Below are 19,473 nucleotides of genomic sequence, written 5' to 3'. Positions count from 1 at the left end.
GCCCTCACTTTTCAGGAGCTGGAAGCTGAGATCTGGCCCTCACTTTTCAGGGGGCAGGAAGCTGAGATCTGGCCCTCACTTTTCAGGGGGCAGGAAGCTGAGATCTGGCTCTCACTTTTCAGGGGGCAGGAAGCTGAGATCTGGCTCTCACTTTTCAGGGGGCAGGAAGCTGAGATCTGGTCCTCACTTTTCAGGGGGCAGGAAGCTGAGATCTGGCCCTCACTTTTCAGGGGGCAGGAAGCTGAGATCTGGCCCTCACTTTTCAGGGGGCAGGAAGCTGAGATCTGGCCCTCACTTTTCAGGGGGCAGGAAGCTGAGATTTGGCCCTCACTTTTCAGGGGGCAGGAAACTGAGATCTGGCCCTCACTTTTCAGGAGCTGGAAGCTGAGGTCTGGCCCTCACTTTTCAGGAGCTGGAAGCTGAGGTCTGGCCCTCACTTTTCAGGAGCTGGAAGCTGAGGTCTGGCCCTCACTTTTCAGGAGCTGGAAGCTGAGATCTGGCCCTCACTTTTCAGGAGCTGGAAGCTGAGATCTGGCCCTCACTTTTCAGGAGCTGGAAGCTGAGATCTGGCCCTCACCTTTCAGGAGCTGGAAGCTGAGGTCTGGCCCTCACTTTTCAGGAGCTGGAAGCTGAGGTCTGGCACTCACCTGTTGACTATTCTGTTAACTTCTGGTTTCCCATCAGCTCTTGTTGTCTTTTGCATTGCTGCTGGTGGAACAAGCCAGTCAGAAGCAGGGAATCTGCCGCCTGTGTATATGTCAGTGAAGAAAGGATCTTCTTCAAATTCTCTGGAAAAATAAAATGAATGGAGTTTGACCTCTCTGGGTCTGGCCCAATGGATCACCTTCCATGACATTATTCCACTCCACCAGAAGAGGGTAGCACAAGATAGTGGTTATTTTACTGAACTGATAATACACTGGCACCCTTCAAATGTAACCTCGCGAGCTGGGGAAGGAAATCTGGCCTGTACGTGACTCCAGATGCATATGAAGGTGAATAATCCTCAGTTACCCTCTGAGATGGCCCAACAGTCACCTAATTTCTCACCACCATCTCAAGGAGAATTAGGATTGGGCAGTACCCATATTTCATGATTAACTAAATAAAAATTGCCCGGCTCTGTAAGAAAAATCAGTATCTAGCCTGAAACGTGACTATTTATGGCACTGTTTTCTATTTATATGCTGAACATTCAGGTGTGTCATGATATAGGACAGGCATTGTAACTAAAATTGGTAGTCTGACAGCTGGATGCACTGAATCAAGGAATAGCCCTCTTTCTCCCCTCCCCCCCACCCCCCCCCCCCCCCCATTTATGGCTTCCAATGCAATCCTCATCCTGGTTAAGGTTAAAGAAACCATGGTTTAAAACTGCATAGGTGTCTATTACTATCTACACACTCGAAGCTGATTGACAAGAAGGATCTGCTGTTCGGCACACGAAACATCTGTCCAAGCTTCTCATGTTTGTGGGGCCACTTCAGTTTCCAAGACAAAATCTCATGGACTGCATGTGAAGTTTATGTTAACACTCCTGTTAATATATTTCACATGCCAGGTCGAGTTGATTTCGGCACGGTGTGAGCAACACTCACAGCAGCCTTTCCCAAAGCTCCAGCACCTGAAGTTCAAAAAGGGAAAAGCAATGAGTAAAATGCAAGAGCACAAACTGAGCTGCGTCATCTAGCTTAGACCCAGAAGTTTTGCCAATGAAGCAAAGTGGTTAAAAACCACCCAAACTTCACACCGTCACTGAAGCCACAGTGCAATGTCAAGTCAACTTGAATCCCCTTACTCCATCTCATCCAGCTGTTCGTTGTCTGCAGCTCTTTCCTCATGTCCAGTACTATTTCCGATGTAGCAGCGGCTCATCAAGTTCCGTAGCACAAGGTTATAAATTATATGTTCCTGAGGTTTCTGTAAGAGCTGTTCAAAGAATCTCAGTGTGGCTATACTGATCTGTGGGAAAAGTAGAAAGAAGGCAACTCACTCACATAGCTGCAAATACACAATGAGCTTCAAGCTATCAAACTGAGATCGAGCCCAGCTCGGATACTGTACTCAGTATGTATCTCGTTGACAGAAGTTTTCAGTTCAGCAGCTGACTAACCTTTAAGCAAAACTGGATGAGTGTGTGAGGCTAAATCAGGAAGGCTAAGGGAATGTTGGCACCAATTTCAAGGCAGTTGGAAAGGAAGTCTGTAGGCAACTGAACAAGGTACTGGTGAGACAAAATCTCGAGTACTGAGGGCAGTTTTGGTTCCCTTAATTGAGGAAAAGTACTTCATTGGAGGCAGTTCAGGGCAAGTTCACAAGGATAATGCTGCCGCTATGCAGGCACTGTTTTATGAGCAAAGGTTAAATAGGTTGAGACTCGACTCACTGGGATTTAGAAGACTGAGAGGTGAGTCAAGATTAGAGTGGTGCTGGAAAAACACAGCAGGTCAGGCAGCATCCGAGGAGCAGGAAAATTGATGCTTCGGGCAAAAGCCCTTCATCAGGTATTTCTGAGGAAGGGCTTTTGCCCGAAGTGTTGATTTTCCTGCTCCTCGGATGCTGCCTGACCTGCTGTGCTTTTCAAGCACCACTCTAACCCTGACTCTGATCTCCAGCATCTGCAGTCCTCACTTTCGCCTAGACTGAGAGGTGATCTCATTGATACATTTAGGATTCTTAAGGGGCTTGACAGGGTAAATGCTAGGAGGATTGTTTCGCCTCAAGGGAGAATCTAGGACCAGAGAGTATCATCTCTGAATAAAGATTGAGATGAGGAGGAATTTCTTCTCTGAGAGGGTTGAGAGCCTTTGGAACTCCTTGTCACAGACAGCTATGGGGACAGAGTCCTTGTGTATTTTTAACGCTGAGATAGATTCGTGTTCAGTCGGGAATCAAGGGTTATGTCAAAAATGTAGTAAAGTGGAGATGAGAAATGATAGATTAGCCAAAATAAGTATCAAAGTCAGAGAGTGCCAATTTAAGACTTGGACGAGGAGGAATGTCTTTTCTCAGAGGATTGTAAATCTTTGTAACTTCTTGTCACAGAGAACTGTGGGCCAGAGTCCTTGTGTATGTTTCAGATGAGATAGATCGATTCTTGATCAGGAAGGCAGGAAAGTGGATGTGAGGAATGTTCAGCCTTGAACCTATTGAATGGCCAACTCCTGTTCCTTTTTGTTGTGTGTTCTGAACCGCACCATTGCTGAGGTCAGTGCACCGACCTGTGGCATCTACCCATTACCTAAAATACCACCAGAGAATTGTGATGTCACCTCATCGGATAGGTGGTTGCAACGTTCTATCAGCTGGCTGCGCAGCATGTGGCGGGCTGGTTCTGTGGGCACCTCCGCCTCTCTCTGATCTCCCAGCAAAAACAAAACGAGTTCATCCAGCAACCGGGACGCTGTGGTATGCATCACAACCCCCATAAGCAGCGCAGTGGATAAGAGAATCCCCATCTCAGACCTGTGAACGACAGAGCAATAGTCAAGCTATTACACCACGGCTTCAAGAAAGTCCTGATCAGAGCAGCAGTTTCTGCTGAAGAGGGACAAATTTTCAGCATAACGTTTGGCACAGCAAGCCTTAGAACTGGATAATCCTATGGGTTACCATTGTTCAGAAATGAACACAAATACTGTAGCCACAAAAACAGGACAGAGACTAGCAACTTTGTGGCGATGACCTCACCTCCTGACTCCCCAAAGCCTATCCATTGTTGATATGGTATAACACAGGAGTGTGATGGAGTACTCTTCATTTGCCTGGATGAGTGCGGCTTCAAACCACACTCAACAAGCTCTCACAATCCAGGTCTGAACAACTCATTTTTCACACAGATGATCCCTGGAATGGTAGGCCGAATATATGATGATCAGCCGAGGATCCCGGGACTGTATTCATGAGAAGGTTGAGGGGAGATCTAATAGAAACTTAAAAGATAATGCATGGCTTTGAAAGGGTGGATGCTGCAAATTTGTTTCCATTAGGCAGGGAGACTAGGACCCATGGGCACAGCCTTAAAATTAGAGGGGTTCAATTTAGAATGGAAATGAGGAGACATTTCTTCAGCCAGAGTGGTGGGCCTGTGGAATTCATTGCCACAGAGCCCAGTAGAGGCCGAGACGTTGGGTGTCTTCAAGGCAGAGACTGATAAATTCTTGATCTCGCCAGGAATTAAGGGCTATGAGGAGAGTGCCGGTAAGTGGAATTGAAACGCCCATTAGCCATGATTAAATGGCAGAGTGGGCTCGATGGGCCGAATGGCCTTGCTTCCACTCCTATGTCTCATGGTCTTATTTGATTGGCATCCCATCCATCACACACCGTCCACCACTGACGTACAGTGTCAGCTGTGTGTGTCATCCCCATGATGTACGACAGGAACTCACCAAGGCTGTCCTGACAGCATCTTCCAAACCCGTGATTTCAACCCTCGAGAAGGACAAGGGGCAGCAGACAAGTGAAGACACCATAATCTGGAAGTTCGTCTCCAAGCCACCTACCATCCTGACTTGGCAGTGTATCAGTCAGTTCTTCAGTGGCACTGGGTGGAACTCTTACCCAAACAGCATTGTACCTACGCCACATGGGCTGCAAGAAAGCCACTTTGCACCACTTTTTCAAGGGCAACAGGGATCCATTGTCGGTGACTTTGGTGACATAAGGTGTGAATGGAATTGGCAGATCAGTTTCTTTAGCTGGTCAGACAACGTGGATGAAGGGAGTGAATCAAGACAGATGGGTTTGCTAATGGGGATTTGGTGGGGAACAAAGGGGAATTCCAAGGTCACATCTGATAAAGGGAGCACCTTTTACTCAAAGTGATGGAAATATATACCTGATTGGTTAAGCCTTTCTTCCCCTATAGATTTACAGTAGTGATAACTACAATTAACATTTTCATCACCTTAGTGATAGAGTTGGAAATCTAACAAAATAAGTCTAATAATTCTAGTCTAAAGCGTTAATTGCAAGTTTAAGACATGTTAGGAGAGGTTATGTTCCCCATGTCAGATGAACTGGATACTGCCAGTATCCTTGATTTCCACATTTGCAGGAATTCTCCCAGCTGCAGAAGCCAGAGCTCGGAGCTTGAGAGGTGGTTGGATCCATGAGGCTGAGAGTTGGGTGGATCGCATGTTTAGAGAGGTGGTCACACTGCCGCTCGAGGGACGAGGAAAGGGAAGGGAATGGCTTACCACCAGACAGTCCAGAAAGAACAGGCAGGTAGTGCAGGAGTCCCCTGGGGTCCCATTTACAAATCTATGTTCTACTTTGGAAGCTGAAGAAAGTGCTGGTGCCTCAGAGGAATGCAGCCAGAACCAAGCTCCGATCACCACAAACGGGTTGACTGAACAGGGGTTGGGGGTGGGGAGAATAAGCAAGGAGCAGCAATCGTGATCGGGGATTCTTTCGTCAGGGAGCAGACATGTGTTTCTGCAGCTAAAGACGTGACTCCAAGATGGTGTGCTGCCTCCCTGGTGCCAGGGTCAGGGGTGTCACTGAATTAGCTGCAGGGCATCCTGAAAGGGGAGGGTGATGAGTTAGAGGTCATGGTACATGTTGGCACTGATGTTATCAGAGCTGAAAAATGTGTTGCTGGAAAAGCACAGCAGGTCAGGCAGCATCCAAGGAGCAGGAGAATCGACATTTTGGGCAGAAGAAGGGCTTATGCCCGAAACGTCGATTCTCGTGGTCCTTGGATGCTGCCTGACCTGCTGCGCTTTTCCAGCAACACATTTTTCAGCTCTGATCTCCAGCATCTGCAGTCCTCACTTTCTCCTCACCGATGTTATCAGCAGAGTAAGGAATGAGGTCTTGCATCAAGAATTCAGGGAGATAGGCTGCAGATTAAAAATAAGGACCTCATTGGTTGTAATCTCTGGATTACTCACATTGAGTTCAGAGTCAGGAAAATAGGACAGATGAATGCGTGACTCGAGTTGGTGCAAGAGGGAGGGTTTTAGATTTCTGGATGACTGGGACTGCTTTTGGGGAAGGTGGGACACTTACAAACTGGACGGTCTGCTCCTGAACTACATTGGGACCAACATCCTTGCAGAAAGGTTTGATCATGTTGTTGGGAGGAGTGAAACTAGTTTGGCAGGGGGAGGAGATACAGAATCAGAGACACATGCTACAGCAAAGGAAGCAAGTCAAAGCGAGTTAATCTATGTTGGATGTCAACAGAGTAAAGCAAGACTAGATGGTCTTTACTTTATTGTCAGGAGTTTAATAAATAAGACTGATGGGTTAATGGCACAGATTGACACATGGAAGTATGAGGTGATGCACTTTGGCAGAAGAAACAAGATGAGGGAATATTTAATGAATGGCAGGACACAAGGTAGCTGAGAGGAACAGAGGGATCTTCGAGTAATTATTCACAGATCCATGAAGTCAGCAGAGCACTTGAATGGGATAGTTAAGAAGGCATATGGGACACTTGCTTTCATCAGTCATGGCAGAGAGTGTAACAGCAAGGAGTTAATGTTGGAGTTGTGCAGAGCATTGGTCAGGCCAACTGGAGTACTCAGTTCCGGTCACCTTGCTACAGGAAGGATGTGACAGCAGTACAAGATGTACTGAGGAGGTTGACCAGGATGTTGCCTGGACTGGAGGAATTGAGCTAGAAGGACAGACTGGACAGGCTTTGATTATTTTCTTTCGAGCAGAGGAGACTGAGGGGGACATGACTGAGATGTATGTGATTAAGAGGGGTTTGGAGGGTGAATAGAGAGCAACTGTTCCCCTTGGTTGAAGGGTCAATCACGAGATGGCATAGCTTTAGAGTAAGTGACAAGAGATTCAGAGAGGATTTGGAGAAAAAGCTTTTTCAGTCAGTGGGTGGTGGGAATCTGAAATGCATTGCCTGGGAATGTAGTGGAGGCTGGAAACATTACAACCTTTTGAAAGATATTTGAGTGAGTACTTAAGATATCATAACATTCAAGGATATGGGACAAGTGCAGGAAATTAGGACGAGCACACTTGTAGTAGCAGTTATGTTAGTGGGCCGAAGGGCCTTCTTTGTGCTGTATGAATCTATGACTGAGCACAGTTTCTCACAGCAGGTGGAAATGCTTAGTGATAGTTTGATGGCCCGTATTTTTTTCAAGAAGAGAGTAACAACTACTTACACCTGCAATAGTTGTGGCTCCAAGACTGTAACAAAGAAACGTCTTCTGATTTCCTGGGCCATCGCAGCTGCAGTTACCTGGGGCATGGAAGAGCAAATGGAAGTGTGAGTCATTATTGACCCTGGACACAGGCAGAGGCGAGCACTGAGTACAACACAGGACAGGGCCTGTCAGCCAGGGTGGCTTGCAAACAGACTGACAGATGACAGGGTTGTTTGTGAATCACCCAAGCTCGCAGGCCAGAATTCTGGGGACACTGAATCACCAACAGGAGGCCCGAAGCTTTTTCTGAAAGGCGAGATCAGTCGTTCACTTTGTGTCATACTCCCGAAAACCACGCACATTCTTCCTTGTCAGGTAACAGTGTCGTCTATTGAATGCTTTGACTGAATGTGCCTCAAGGGCAATTTGTTCCAGCCCATTACCACTTACTGTGTGAAAATTTTGTTCTCATGTTGCTTTTGCTTCTTTAAGATTAGATTAGATTCCCCACATTGCAGAAACAGGCCCTTTGGCCCAACAAGTCCACACTGACCTACTCCCTTACATTTACCCCTGACTAATGCACCTAACACTTTGGGCAATTTAGCATGGCCAATTCACCTGACGTGCACATCTTTGGACTGTGGAAGGAAACCGGAGCACCCGGAGGAAACCCACACAGACATGGGGGAGAATGTGCAAACTCCACACAGACAGTTACCCGAGGTGGGAATTGAACCCAGGTCCCTGGGCTGTGAGGCAGCAGTGCTAACCACTGAGCCACACTTGGAATCACTTCCAACCTGTGCCCTGTCATTCTTGAGCCCTTCAAAAACAGTTTCTCCTCTCTTTGCCATGTCCAGATTCCTCATAATTTTGAAGAGGCATGTCAAATGTCCTCTCAGCTTTCTTTTCTCCAAAGAAAACAGACCTAACCGCTCCAGTCTAACGTCTAACTGAAGTTCATCATTCCTGGAACTCACTCCAGATCTTCCTGTGGGTAAATTATCCATTTTCACCAATTTTCCAAATGACTGTCGAGGTGATATACCACAACATATTTTTAGAAATGAGAATTATTTCAAATGAGAAGGCAGATTCTTTCTGTCATCAGTGGCAGACCATTATCTCCATTAAACTATCTTGTCGTAAATGCATTAGCCATCTCTCTGGAAGCATCGCTAGGAGGTTACCAATGCACTGTCAGTTCTTTTCCTATAATGTTAAACCCCCAATCGAAACACAACCCGAACTCCTTCACTCTGTTCTAATCCCACTCAAGACAACTGGTTCACAACAAAACAGAACTGGAGAGAGTGGCCTTCTGACTAACATAACTGTTTAAAAATTAAATGTTTACTTGGAGCTGGGATACCTTCCACTAGCATCCTGTCCCTTCCTGTGAGTGAGTGCCCGGCTCCTGCGTAGCTGTCCACAGTGCCAGGTGAGAGTTATTGCTCTGATCTGCAGTGTCAGGCTTTGTGAACGATCATGTGTGGGCTCTGGATCAGTGTCCCTAACTGCAACATTCACTCCTTCTTGTGAACATAAAAGCTGAATATGCCTCCTTCCACTCAGACATCTGCTGAAAGCAGCCTACCTTATGGGCTTCCTTTACCAGCTGATTACAATAGTCGAGCCACGAGAAGAAAGATGCCACAGCCTTTTTGCCTGGAAATGACTCTGCATCTTCCACATTACTTGCAGCATAGTGTGACCTGTGTGTGCAGAGCAAACCAGAGCATAGCATCAGGACATCTGCAAGAACCATTGTTAAGAGTAGGCTGATGATAGAACCAAAGAAACATCTCTCACAGAAGCAGGCCATTCAGGTTACCATGCCAGTGGTAGTTCTTTGAAAGAGCAGTCTAGTCCAGTCCCAAATCCCATATTTTGTCCTCCCCCACCATTACTGAATAACTGAACTTCAGAAGTAATTCACTGTGCATTCAGTGGAATTGTCTGAGCAGTCTTGGTCAAAGGCTAAGTAAGTATGACTTTTTCTGCTTGGGTTCTCCGTTTCACGAAGTGGAATTGTTTTGCGTACCGCCAGTTGACTCTTCCCAGCGATTCAACTTGTCCAGGGTCAACAGAGTCCGGTATCAGCCTGTAAAGGTCTGACAGCCGATCAGCCAGTGTCTGACACAGCGCTGTGCTTTCCACCATGTACCATGCTGCCCCTTCCTCTGGTAACGTGGCCAACAGGAGCAAGCCTTCACAGGCCTTCAATGCCAGTTGATTTTTCTAAACACAGGGAAAGTAAATGGAATGAAATTCAATGACATATTTAAAATATTACATCTGCAATATTATACCATTATAAAGTCGTCTCCCACACTTGTCCTAGCAAATATTTCCACAACAATGATGTGCTATCATTACTTCCTTTTCCCCAATGCTAGCAGACCAAAAACATATTGAGATGCTTTGTGAAAACAGCATTGCCATACAGCAACTCTGAAGCAAATTTTGGTGAATACATTTTGTGGTTATTTTTATATTTCTGATAAAAATTCCATTTTGTGCTGGGAGATTATCTTTGTAAATATGATAATCTCCCAGCACAAAATGGAATTTTTAATCAGAAATATAAAAATAACCACAGAATGTATTCGCCAAAATTTGCTTCAGAGTTGCTGTATGGCAATGGTGTATTCACAAAGCATCTCCATGCCTGTTTCCAAGAATTTCCAGTGTGATAACCTCAGGCCCATACCTCCTGATTGGTTTTGACCTTGGTTAGATAACACTTACAGTGCACAACCCTGGCCTCCATCCTTCTACAAAGGGTAGAGGGCACTTGAGAAAGTGCTAAAAGGATTGACAAATGTGATACTGGAGCAGAGAGATTACAGCTATCAGGAAATACTGAACAGACTGCAGCTGTTCCCCCTAGAAAAAAAAAGACGACATTAAAAATATAGAATCTGAAAGTCGACCTGTTAAAGTTCTTGAAGGGTTGACAGAAAGAAAACGTTTCCACTGAGGGGCAAGTCCAAACGATGGACAGTGTCGATAAGGTGGGGACCAGAATTCTTCAACGATGTAGTCCCAGTTAATTGCAGAAATGAAAGGTAATTTTTATGCAACTTTTACAATCAGTTCTCCTCAGTGCACTGACTTGAGGGGTGAATGAGATTCTTACTTTGAAAACAGTATTGGCAGAAATTCTTGCAAAAAACAACTGAAATGAATTGACTCTCTGAAGAACTCTCCCGATCTTGTAACCCTCAATGCCCCAGCCCCCAAGGTTCAATTCCTTGCCTCTCTAATTATCTGTGTCTGCTGTATGCAACAATGCTGGTGGGTACCTCACTTGCAGTCAGGGTCAGTAGGGCATTAACCAGGCTTTTGTCAGGCTGACCATCCATCCCATGAGGACTGAGGTGCGTGGAAGGTGCACTTGTCACAGGAGATCGGTCAGAGGGTGACGGGCTAACCCCTGCGGCCAAGCTGGATGTCCTGACGGCGTCCTTTGGCTGACCTTCGCCTTTCTCAAAGGAGCAGGGGAGCAATTTCCTGGAATCAGCAGAATCCTTTTTCTGAAAACGTAGAGACCATTTAAGAAGAAAAAAATGAGGAAAGAAAGGAAGACTTGCAATTCAATATTTCACTTCATGACCACAAGAATGTCTCAAACTGCTTAAATCCAGCAAAGGACTTTTGAAATCACTGTTCCAATGTAGGAAAGGCAGGAGCTAAAATATGCCCAGCAAACTCACAGAAACACCAATGCAAAAATCATCGGGTAATCTGTGTAATGTTGTCATTTTGACTCAGGGCCTGGACTCGATGGAGAACGAGATAAAAACAATGACTGCAGATGCTGGAAACCAGATTCTGGGTTAGTGGTGCTGGAAGAGCACAGCAGTTCAGACAGCATCCAAGGAGCTTCGAAATCGACGTTTCGGGCAAAAGCCCTTCATCAGGAATAAAGGCAGTGAGCCTGGAGCGTGGAGAGATAAGCTAGAGGAGGGTGGGGGTGGGGAGAAAGTAGCATAGAGTACAATGGGTGAGTGGGGGAGGGGATGAAGGTAATAGGTCAGGGAGGAGAGGGTGGAGTGGATAGGTGGAAAAGGAGATAGGCAGGTAGGACAAGTCCGGACAAGTCATGGGGACATTGCTGAGCTGGAAGTTTGGAACTTGGGTGAGGTGGGGGAAGGGGAAATGAGGAAACTGTTGAAGTCCACATTGATGCCCTGGGGTTGAAGTGTTCTGAGGTGGAAGATGAGGCGTTCTTCCTCCAGGTGTCTGGTGGTGAGGGAGTGGCAGTGGAGGAGGCCCAGGACCTCCATGTCCTCGGCAGAGTGGGAGGGGGAGTTGAAATGTTGGACCAGGGGGTGGTGTGGTTGATTGGTGCGGGTGTCTCGGAGATGTTCCCTAAAGCGCTCTGCTAGGAGGCGCCCAGTCTCCCCAATGTAGAGGAGACCGCATCGGGAACAACGGATACAATAAATGATATTAGTGGATATGCAAGTAAAACTTTGATGGATGTGGAAGGCTCCTTTAGGGCCTTGGATAGAGATGAGGGAGGAGGTGTGGGCGCAGGTTTTACAGTTCCTGCGGTGGCAGGGGAAAGTGCCAGGATGGGAGGGTAGGTTGTAGAGGGGCGTGGACCTGACCAGGTAGTCACGGAGTGAACGGTCTTTGCGGAAGGCGGAAAGGGGTGGGGAGGGAAATATATCCCTGGTGGTGGGGTCTGTTTGGAGAGAACTACCCTGCTCTTCCTTAAACAATATTAGAAGAGCTTTTGCAACCTCTGAGGGGACACACAGTTTAATATCACATCCAGAAGCTGAGTGGGAATGCAGATTTGCACTGGCTGGCAATCCAAGTGTCCTGAGCTCTTGGTACAATCAAACACTTGGTCGGATTAAAACCGGTAAACTGCGATGTGTTGTGGAAAGTATCAATCCGACCATTACATATGTAAGAGGAGGACAGATGGGTCAGGGAGAGGTTTGAATAAATTGGTGTCCTTCAATGCCACTGCTCTCCTCTGAAACATGAAGTGTACTTTACGCCAAGTCTTCAGTCAAACTCACCGCTAAACCCACCAATCAGAGGCATCCAGTGCTGCTAACTGGTCAAGCCTGTGACTCCAACTGCCTTCAAGGTACATTTAGTACAGACAATAAGTGACAGGCTGCTGCAGCTTGGTGTCTGAGACCCATGCCTACCTCAATGAAGAAGTTGATCAAGTAGGGATCCTGGCTGAGTTTCGCACAGACCGTGGTAAGAAACTGCACTTCCTCCTTTTCCGTTTTGGATCCAAGGTCCTCGCCACACAAACGAATTAACTTCTAACAGCACAAGAGAGACAACATGGGCACTGTCAGCCTTGCACAAGTGTCACTGATTATCCACCATTTAAAACTGCACTCGGTCATCTTTAGTGGTCGAACCAACCCAAGCTTTATGACACAAATAGTGAACATGTTTCACAAACCACCCCCTTTTTCTTTGTGGGGAATGGCGGGGGAGGGGAGGGGCAAACAGCTGGGTGTGGTGGAGCACTTCCCTCCTTCTGTTCTGACATTCACAGGATTTTGCTTTAGAACAGCACAGTGGCTGAATGGTGACTACTGCTGCCTCACAGCACCAGGGACGCTGGTTCAATTTTACCCTCGGGTGACTGTGTGGAATTTGCACATACTCCCTGTGTCCGAGTGGGTTTCCTCCAGGTGCTCCGGTTTCCTCCCACAGTCCAAAGGTGTGCAGGTTTGGTAGACTGGCCATGCTAAATTGCCGATAGTGTCCAGGGATGTGCAGTCTACATTAGATTACCTACAGTATAGAAACGGCCCTTCGGCCCAATACCGACCCTCCGAACAGTAACCCACCCAGACCCATTCCCCTACCCTATAATTACCCCTGACTAATGCACCTAACATTATGGGCAATTCAACATGGCCAATTCACCTGACCGACACATCTTTGGATTGTGGAAGGAAACCGGAGAACCTGAGAACGGGCAAACTTCACACAGCCAGTCACCCGAGGTGGGAGTCAAACCCAGGTCCCTGGTGCTGAGAGGCAGCAGTGCTAACCACAGTGCCGCCAACTAGGTGGATTAGCCATGGGAAATACAAGGATAGTGTAGACGGGTGAGACTTGGAGGGATGCTCTTCAGAGAGTTGGTGCGGACTCGATGGGCCAAATGACTTTCTTCCACACTGTAGGGATTCTATAATTCGATACACCATGTGGTATTCTGAGCCAAACAGAGCAGGGCAGGCCAACGCTCTGCAGTGAACTGTCTGAGTATGAACAATGGAGATTGAGCAGGCCTGAGGCCTTGCACAACAAGAGGACAGGCAACTGCACAACGTTTGGAGGGAGAGCAGGCAGGGAAAAGGGAGGAAACACGAAAGAAGAATGGCAGCAGCCCTGGTCAGCGAAATACCTACCTGCACAGGACGGTGCACATTGATGTGAGGCAGCATTGGCTGCTGAATCTGCCCCAACAGTTTGGTGATGAGGAGTAGCACTTGCTGTTTCATGCCAGGGGGATACTGCAGAAACACACACAGACACATCATTTATCATCAGAGCATGGCTTGGCTTTCTCAATGGGACACGTAACGCCCTGTCCATCCCCCCATAAACCTGCCTTCCTTACCCCAGCCTTGGCCAGTGTGCAGAGAGTCTCCAGTATCTTGTGCTGTAAGAGATACTCCATACACGGCCCCGTCTCGCCTCTTTCCATCTGCTTCTCCTCATAAACGAGAATGTCCACCATCTGCCTCAGGCGCCAGGGAATATCCGTCTGTTTGACTGGGAGCGTTTCATCTGTAAAGCACAACGGCCAAACAACATTTCCAGCGGGTCAAGATCCTGGGGAAGAGTCCAGGATAGCCAAATCCAATCCCTTAATTCTCCCATTAAAACCCATCCCTCCAGTCCCCCCCACTCTGTGCCAAAACCCAGTGAGTTGGTTTGGTTGTGATCTCTGGGTCACTTTGGCAGTCAGAATGAGGTACAGAGGTTTTGTGAGCAGTCAGGAGCTCTGGTTTCGAGTCTCACCAGGACTTGTTCGCCAAGGAAGGTTGGGCCGTAATGTGGCTAAATTTGCAAATCCTTCCAACACATGTAAATACGAAGCAGTAAGGGCTGGAGAGACTCCTGATCAGCCTGATGTTGGAAGGAAACCTCAAGTGTCTACCATCATTATCCATAACTCCAGGGCTATCACTGCTAATCACTCGCTAACGATAATGATTGTCCATCTCGGACGTTCTATGTCACAGGTCATGGGTTCTATGGGTCTTTATCCAACTGATCAGCCTGATCCGAGAGTCACATTTCTGACCACACATTTGGCTGGTGGTTCTGGGCCGTGGATTTGTCCTTTCATCGGTTCCTTTACTGTACTTCCTCTTGCTGTGAAAGAATTTTTCTGATCTTGGGTCTCCCATACCTTGACATCTACGTTGCATTTCTTGAGGGAGGTCTTCGAAATATTTCCTTTGTCCTCCTCTTGTTCAAGTGCCTTCCTTGAGCTCGGCGAAGAGATTTACTTTAGTCGCTGGAACTCAGGCAAACGAAGGGCTTTTGCCCGAAACGTCGATTTTCCTGCTCCTCGGATGCTGCCTGACCTGCTATGCTTTTCCAGCACCATTCTAATCTAGACTCGGGTTTCCAGCATCTGCAATCCTCACTTTTGCCAAACTAAGCACGTGGCCAGCCCAGCGGAGTTGGTCTCAGATGATCTTGATGTTGGTGCTATTTACTGCTTCAAGGATGCGTCTCCCCACTTGACACGAAGAATCCATTTCATACAGCATTGATGTCGCATCTATAGGAGCCATATGGAAATCGAAAGGATGACTGCCTTATCCACAAGGATTGTACAATGAGTATGGATGATATGGTGGTCAATGACTCTCATCCTTCGGTGTCCAAAGTCAGCACTCACATTGCACGCAATGTTGAGCCTCTGCATCAACGTCGGCCTAAGATAAGAGGTAACCTCCTGGATACCTGTTCCATATTTGGGACGATTTCTCCATGGAGGAATGGACCACAAGTTGGTAAAGGATTTGATCTTTTTGAGGTTGTGGCTGAGCCCAATTCCTTGGTCTGCTTCCACAAAGGCATGAGGCAAGGCTTGAAGAATCTCTTCTGAAAGAACAGAGATGACCTTGTCACCAAAGCACTGAAGTTCCACAAGCAAGGTCGGTGTCGTTTTCTTGGATTTCAACTTTTTGAGATTGAAAACTTTCCCATCCATCCCACAGACAATGTCCACACCACCGGGAAGTTTGTATTTGATGAGATAAGATGAAGAAAGGAGTGGGGCATCTTTGCTTGACCCCGTCTTGACCTCAAAGGGTTTGGTCACATTCCTGTCAGTGAAGACCATCATCTTGTCATAGAGAAGACACGAGGATACTGACTAATTTCACCAGACAGGTGGCCTTTGGGTAATCCATCGCACTTCCTGATGTATTGAGTTAAAAGCCTTGGTCAGATCAATGAAGGGCCACATATAGTGGTTGGTGTCGTTAGAATCTTTGCAGATTTTTCAGAATTTTTATGATCTCCTTTCATCAATTTTGAATTGTGAACTGGCAATGACTTTGGGACAGCCTGGGGTAAAAGAAAAGGAACAGATCGAACAAGCTTTGTTTGTTTGAGAGGCCAGGCATTGCAGGTTGAGCCAAGATTAATATGATTCGAACGGATACAGCAAATTGCACGATATGGGGTCAGTACCTGCGAATTGGTTCTGGCAAATCTGGAAGAGATCCTATTTATAAGCAGGTGGTAGCTGTTGAATGGTAATCGTGGTCTCGGGGGGAGTCAGTCTGTCAGGTGGATTCAGAATTAAGGCTTTTTTTAAATTATGTTTTCTTGACAAGCGTCATAGATTTATACAATGTAGAAAACGCCCTTCAGCCCATCGATGGAGAGACATAAGATGATTGTTGATGCCAAGAGGGAGCCCCGAGAGTTAGTTTACAATTTCATTCTTGGTAGCGATTCCAATTTCATGTTTTCTGGGTGGATGTTTGGGTTTCCCTCTCCAGAAGGTGTGACCACCACCGTCTTCACTGAGTTGCCCTGTGCCTGCTATTCACATTTCCTGCAGGGTTTCCTGGTTCAATGCCTGAATTTTCATTCTGGATGATTGTTTTGCTCGTTATCCATGAGGGATCACACATTTAAGGTTCGACTTTGGTTTTCAGACTGGAGGTACATGAGTCCGCAGGATACAGTTCTCCAGCCAGGTTGGTGACAATAGACTATTCTAAGGGCACCTTTCCTAGCCTCTTCCGAGGGTGAGCAGAGGGGTTCCTGAAGGGGGCTGCCCAGTTGTGAGGAAAGCTGCTGAAGTGCTGTCCTGTTCCTATTCTTGAGGTCAAACCGAGTTGAGTCAAATTCCATCACCTACGTACCAATCCCAAGTTAGGGACCAGCAGATCTCACAATCCCGTCCCTGTTCACCACCTCGTTGTAGGGTTCTTGTTGTGGCGGGGCAGAAATTGAACTTCTCCAGGTAGCCACCTTGTGGGGGACATCTTTGAACATGAGAATGCTGTTGCGTATCAGCAGACACAGTCCTTGATGAAAGGGAGCTCTCAGAAACCTTGGTGACTCGAGACGTACCTGCTGCAGCCTTCATCCACCATCACAACCTTCCATACCACGCAAATGTCTTCTGCCTGAAACACTGTTGAGGACATGTTTTGAATTATGCTTTCTCTGGTCCCTCCCTCTGACCTTGCCATCTTGGGCGGCCCTGCCAAAAATTGCCAACTCCTGACGGCATCGCTCTTGGTATCAATGGAACACTCAAGCCTCTCCCTCATAGCAAGGTGGCAATCCCCAGAAAGGAACATTCCAGAATAGACTAGGCATATCTAAGTTGGACGCTACCCAAGTGGGTCTTCTTCACCACAAGGTAAAACTAATCATTCATTTCCTGTGAGAGAGGGAGTGAGTAGACAGGAACTGCAGACAGAAACACCTTCCCCAGACATAGTCGTAGCTGTCAGTAAACGGCGCAGATATACAAAGTAATCAACACACAGGGCATAGCGCAATGGAAGAGTTGATTGGGTGAAATTATATTGTCAATATTTCAGTGAAACTGCATTTAAAATGTTCTCTTGTTTTGTGGTCCAGACAAACGTTTCACTTTACTTTTGCAAACTAACATTTAACTGGAGTAATGGACCAGCATTTCAACTGCAGTGTATGGGCAGACATACCTGTCGTGACAATGTAATAGTTGGTTATGCCTTTCCAGTGGCTTATAAAGGAGTCCAGAAGCTGAATGGGCTCTTCCTCCTTTAACAAAAGAATAAAACAGCCCCATTATTGCAGCAAAATTATTTCAGGAAACAACGAACTATATTATATTCGATTAGATTACTTACAGTGTGGAAACAGGCCCTTCGGCCCAACAAGTCCACACTGCCCCGCCGAAGTGCAACCCACCCATACCCCTACATTTACCCCTTACCTAACACTACGGGCAATTTAGCATGGCCAATTCACCTGACCTGCACATCTTTGGACTGTGGGAGGAAACCGGAGCACCCGGAGGAAACCCACACAGACACGGGGAGAACGTGCAAACTCCGCACAGTCAGTCGCCTGAGGCGGGAATTGAACCCGGGTCTCTGAGGCTGTGAGGCAGCAGTGCTAACTGCTGTGCCACCATGCCGCCCACATTACTGAGCCCTCCACTGCATGAGAAAACAGCTCAAATGTTCAGTGGCGCCTGAGTGGACAATGTTCAGCAGGAATATACCCAGGAGACACTGGATGCCCAGGATGGGTTTCCCAAGTGAGGAGGTTCAGGGAGAGCAGGGGTGCACTGACTGAAATATCAGTTTCACTCCTCCCCCACCCAGGAGCCTTGACTTAAAACCTGTCATGCCCCTGTCTTGGAGAGAGATAATAGAACGTAGAAAAGTACAGCACAGAACAGGCCCTTTGGCCTATGATGTTGTGTCGAGGATTATTCCTAATCTCAAATAAAATAACCTAACCTTTGCACCCCTCCAATTCACTGCTGTCCATGTGCATGTCCGGGAGTCGCTTAAATGTCCTGAATGACTCTGTTTCCACCACCATGCAATCACAACTCTCTGCGGAAAGACCCTACTCGATACCTTCCTCCTAATATCTTAAAACGATGACCCCCTCATGCCAGTCAATCCTGCCCTGGGGAAAAGTCTCTGGCTACTGACTCTATCCATGCCTCTCATTACCTTGTATCCCTCGATCAGGTACCCTCTCTTCCTCCTTCTCTCCAGCGAGAAAAGCCCATGCTTAGTCAACCTCTCTTTGTAAGGCAAGCCCTCCAGTCCAGGCCGCATCCTGGTAAACCTTCTTTACACCCTGTCCAAAACTATCTTTCCGATAATAGGGTGACCAGAACCGCACATAACAATACAAGTGTGGTCTCACTTGTCAGGGTCTTTTAGAACTGCAGGAAAAAAACCTCACAGCTCTTAAACTTGACCCCCTTGTGAACGAAAGCCGAAACGCCATAATTTGGAGACGCCGGTGTTGGACTGGGGTGCTCAGAGTTAAAAATCACACAACACCAGGTTACGGTCTAACCTGTTGGACCTTAACCTGATGTTGTGTGATTTTTAGCTCAAAACACCATATGCTTTCTGAACAACGACTTGGGTGGCAACTTTGAGGGAATCGATGCACTTAAACACCCAAGATCCCTCTGAATCCCTGGGATAACTCACATCCCAGTAGCTTAACTCTGGGGGGGGTAGAATTGGGACTGCAGTGGTAAGGAAGATTCCAGTCTGAAGGCTGAGTTTTACTCTGGGCCCTGGGGGTTTATCTGAGGCACCCAGCTTTTGAACAAGCCAAACATTTTAAGGAGTAATGACTGACCTCGGGAAGAAAGCAAAAACCCAGAGCCCCCCCCCACCCCCCCAAGACACAACTTTGCTCATCGACTTGACTGAGAGATGTAGAGAGGAGGTGATGGGGGTTTGAACCGGGGCCCTCCTGCCTCAGAAGAAGGGCACTGCCAGCACCACGGTGACGGCCCTCCTCGGTTCGAGCTCGGTCTGATTGCTGCGCACCGACCCGCCCGAGCCCGATGCAGCGCTGGCCCGGGGTCCTCCTGCTGTCAGCCCGCAGCCTGCCCCCTTCGCTCGGTCTCTCTCTCACCGTGTCCACAGCCTGCTGCAGCAGCGCCGTCAGTTTGCTGAACATGGCTCTCCGGCGGGGGAAGCCCGTCTCCCGGTCTCTCTCTCTCTCTCCCTGTTTCTCCTAGTCCCTGGCCCGGACTCCAGGATCCGGCTTTCTCCTGCAGCCACCCCCTGAGTCGAGAGCCAAGAGGAGGAAGGAGCCCGGGGACATG

The 19,473-nt window shown here is 47.5% G+C and overlaps 1 protein-coding gene across 2 annotated transcripts in view; it reads right to left on the bottom strand.

Annotated features, from left to right (window-relative positions):
* LOC122543158 (FHF complex subunit HOOK interacting protein 2A-like) overlaps window positions 1-19,473 on the bottom strand; it is a 26,066-nt gene extending 6,593 nt beyond the window's left edge. The window contains exons 1-12 of one of the 2 annotated variants that reach the window (XM_043681545.2): window positions 19,281-19,473; window positions 17,342-17,420; window positions 13,747-13,916; window positions 13,535-13,639; window positions 12,305-12,427; window positions 10,436-10,666; window positions 9,172-9,368; window positions 8,725-8,842; window positions 7,143-7,219; window positions 3,273-3,465; window positions 1,799-1,962; window positions 648-788 (exon numbers count right to left, since the gene is read on the bottom strand). In XM_043681545.2, coding sequence (XP_043537480.2) covers window positions 648-788; window positions 1,799-1,962; window positions 3,273-3,465; window positions 7,143-7,219; window positions 8,725-8,842; window positions 9,172-9,368; window positions 10,436-10,666; window positions 12,305-12,427; window positions 13,535-13,639; window positions 13,747-13,916; window positions 17,342-17,420; window positions 19,281-19,325 — 1,643 coding nt within the window. In that variant the 5' untranslated portion in view covers window positions 19,326-19,473. Of the gene's footprint in view, window positions 1-647; window positions 789-1,798; window positions 1,963-3,272; window positions 3,466-7,142; window positions 7,220-8,724; window positions 8,843-9,171; window positions 9,369-10,435; window positions 10,667-12,304; window positions 12,428-13,534; window positions 13,640-13,746; window positions 13,917-17,341; window positions 17,421-18,349; window positions 18,369-19,280 lie in introns of those variants that run through there. The other variant, XM_087984233.1, reaches the window with a different exon arrangement.

This window comes from Chiloscyllium plagiosum, unplaced genomic scaffold, assembly GCF_037043375.1.
Source record: "Chiloscyllium plagiosum isolate Xiang-an unplaced genomic scaffold, Cpla_swu_hap1 HiC_scaffold_48, whole genome shotgun sequence".
Lineage (NCBI taxonomy): Eukaryota > Metazoa > Chordata > Chondrichthyes > Orectolobiformes > Hemiscylliidae > Chiloscyllium > Chiloscyllium plagiosum.
The sequence above is the reverse complement of the archived record's forward strand: the minus strand, read 5'-3'. Positions and strand labels throughout refer to the sequence as shown.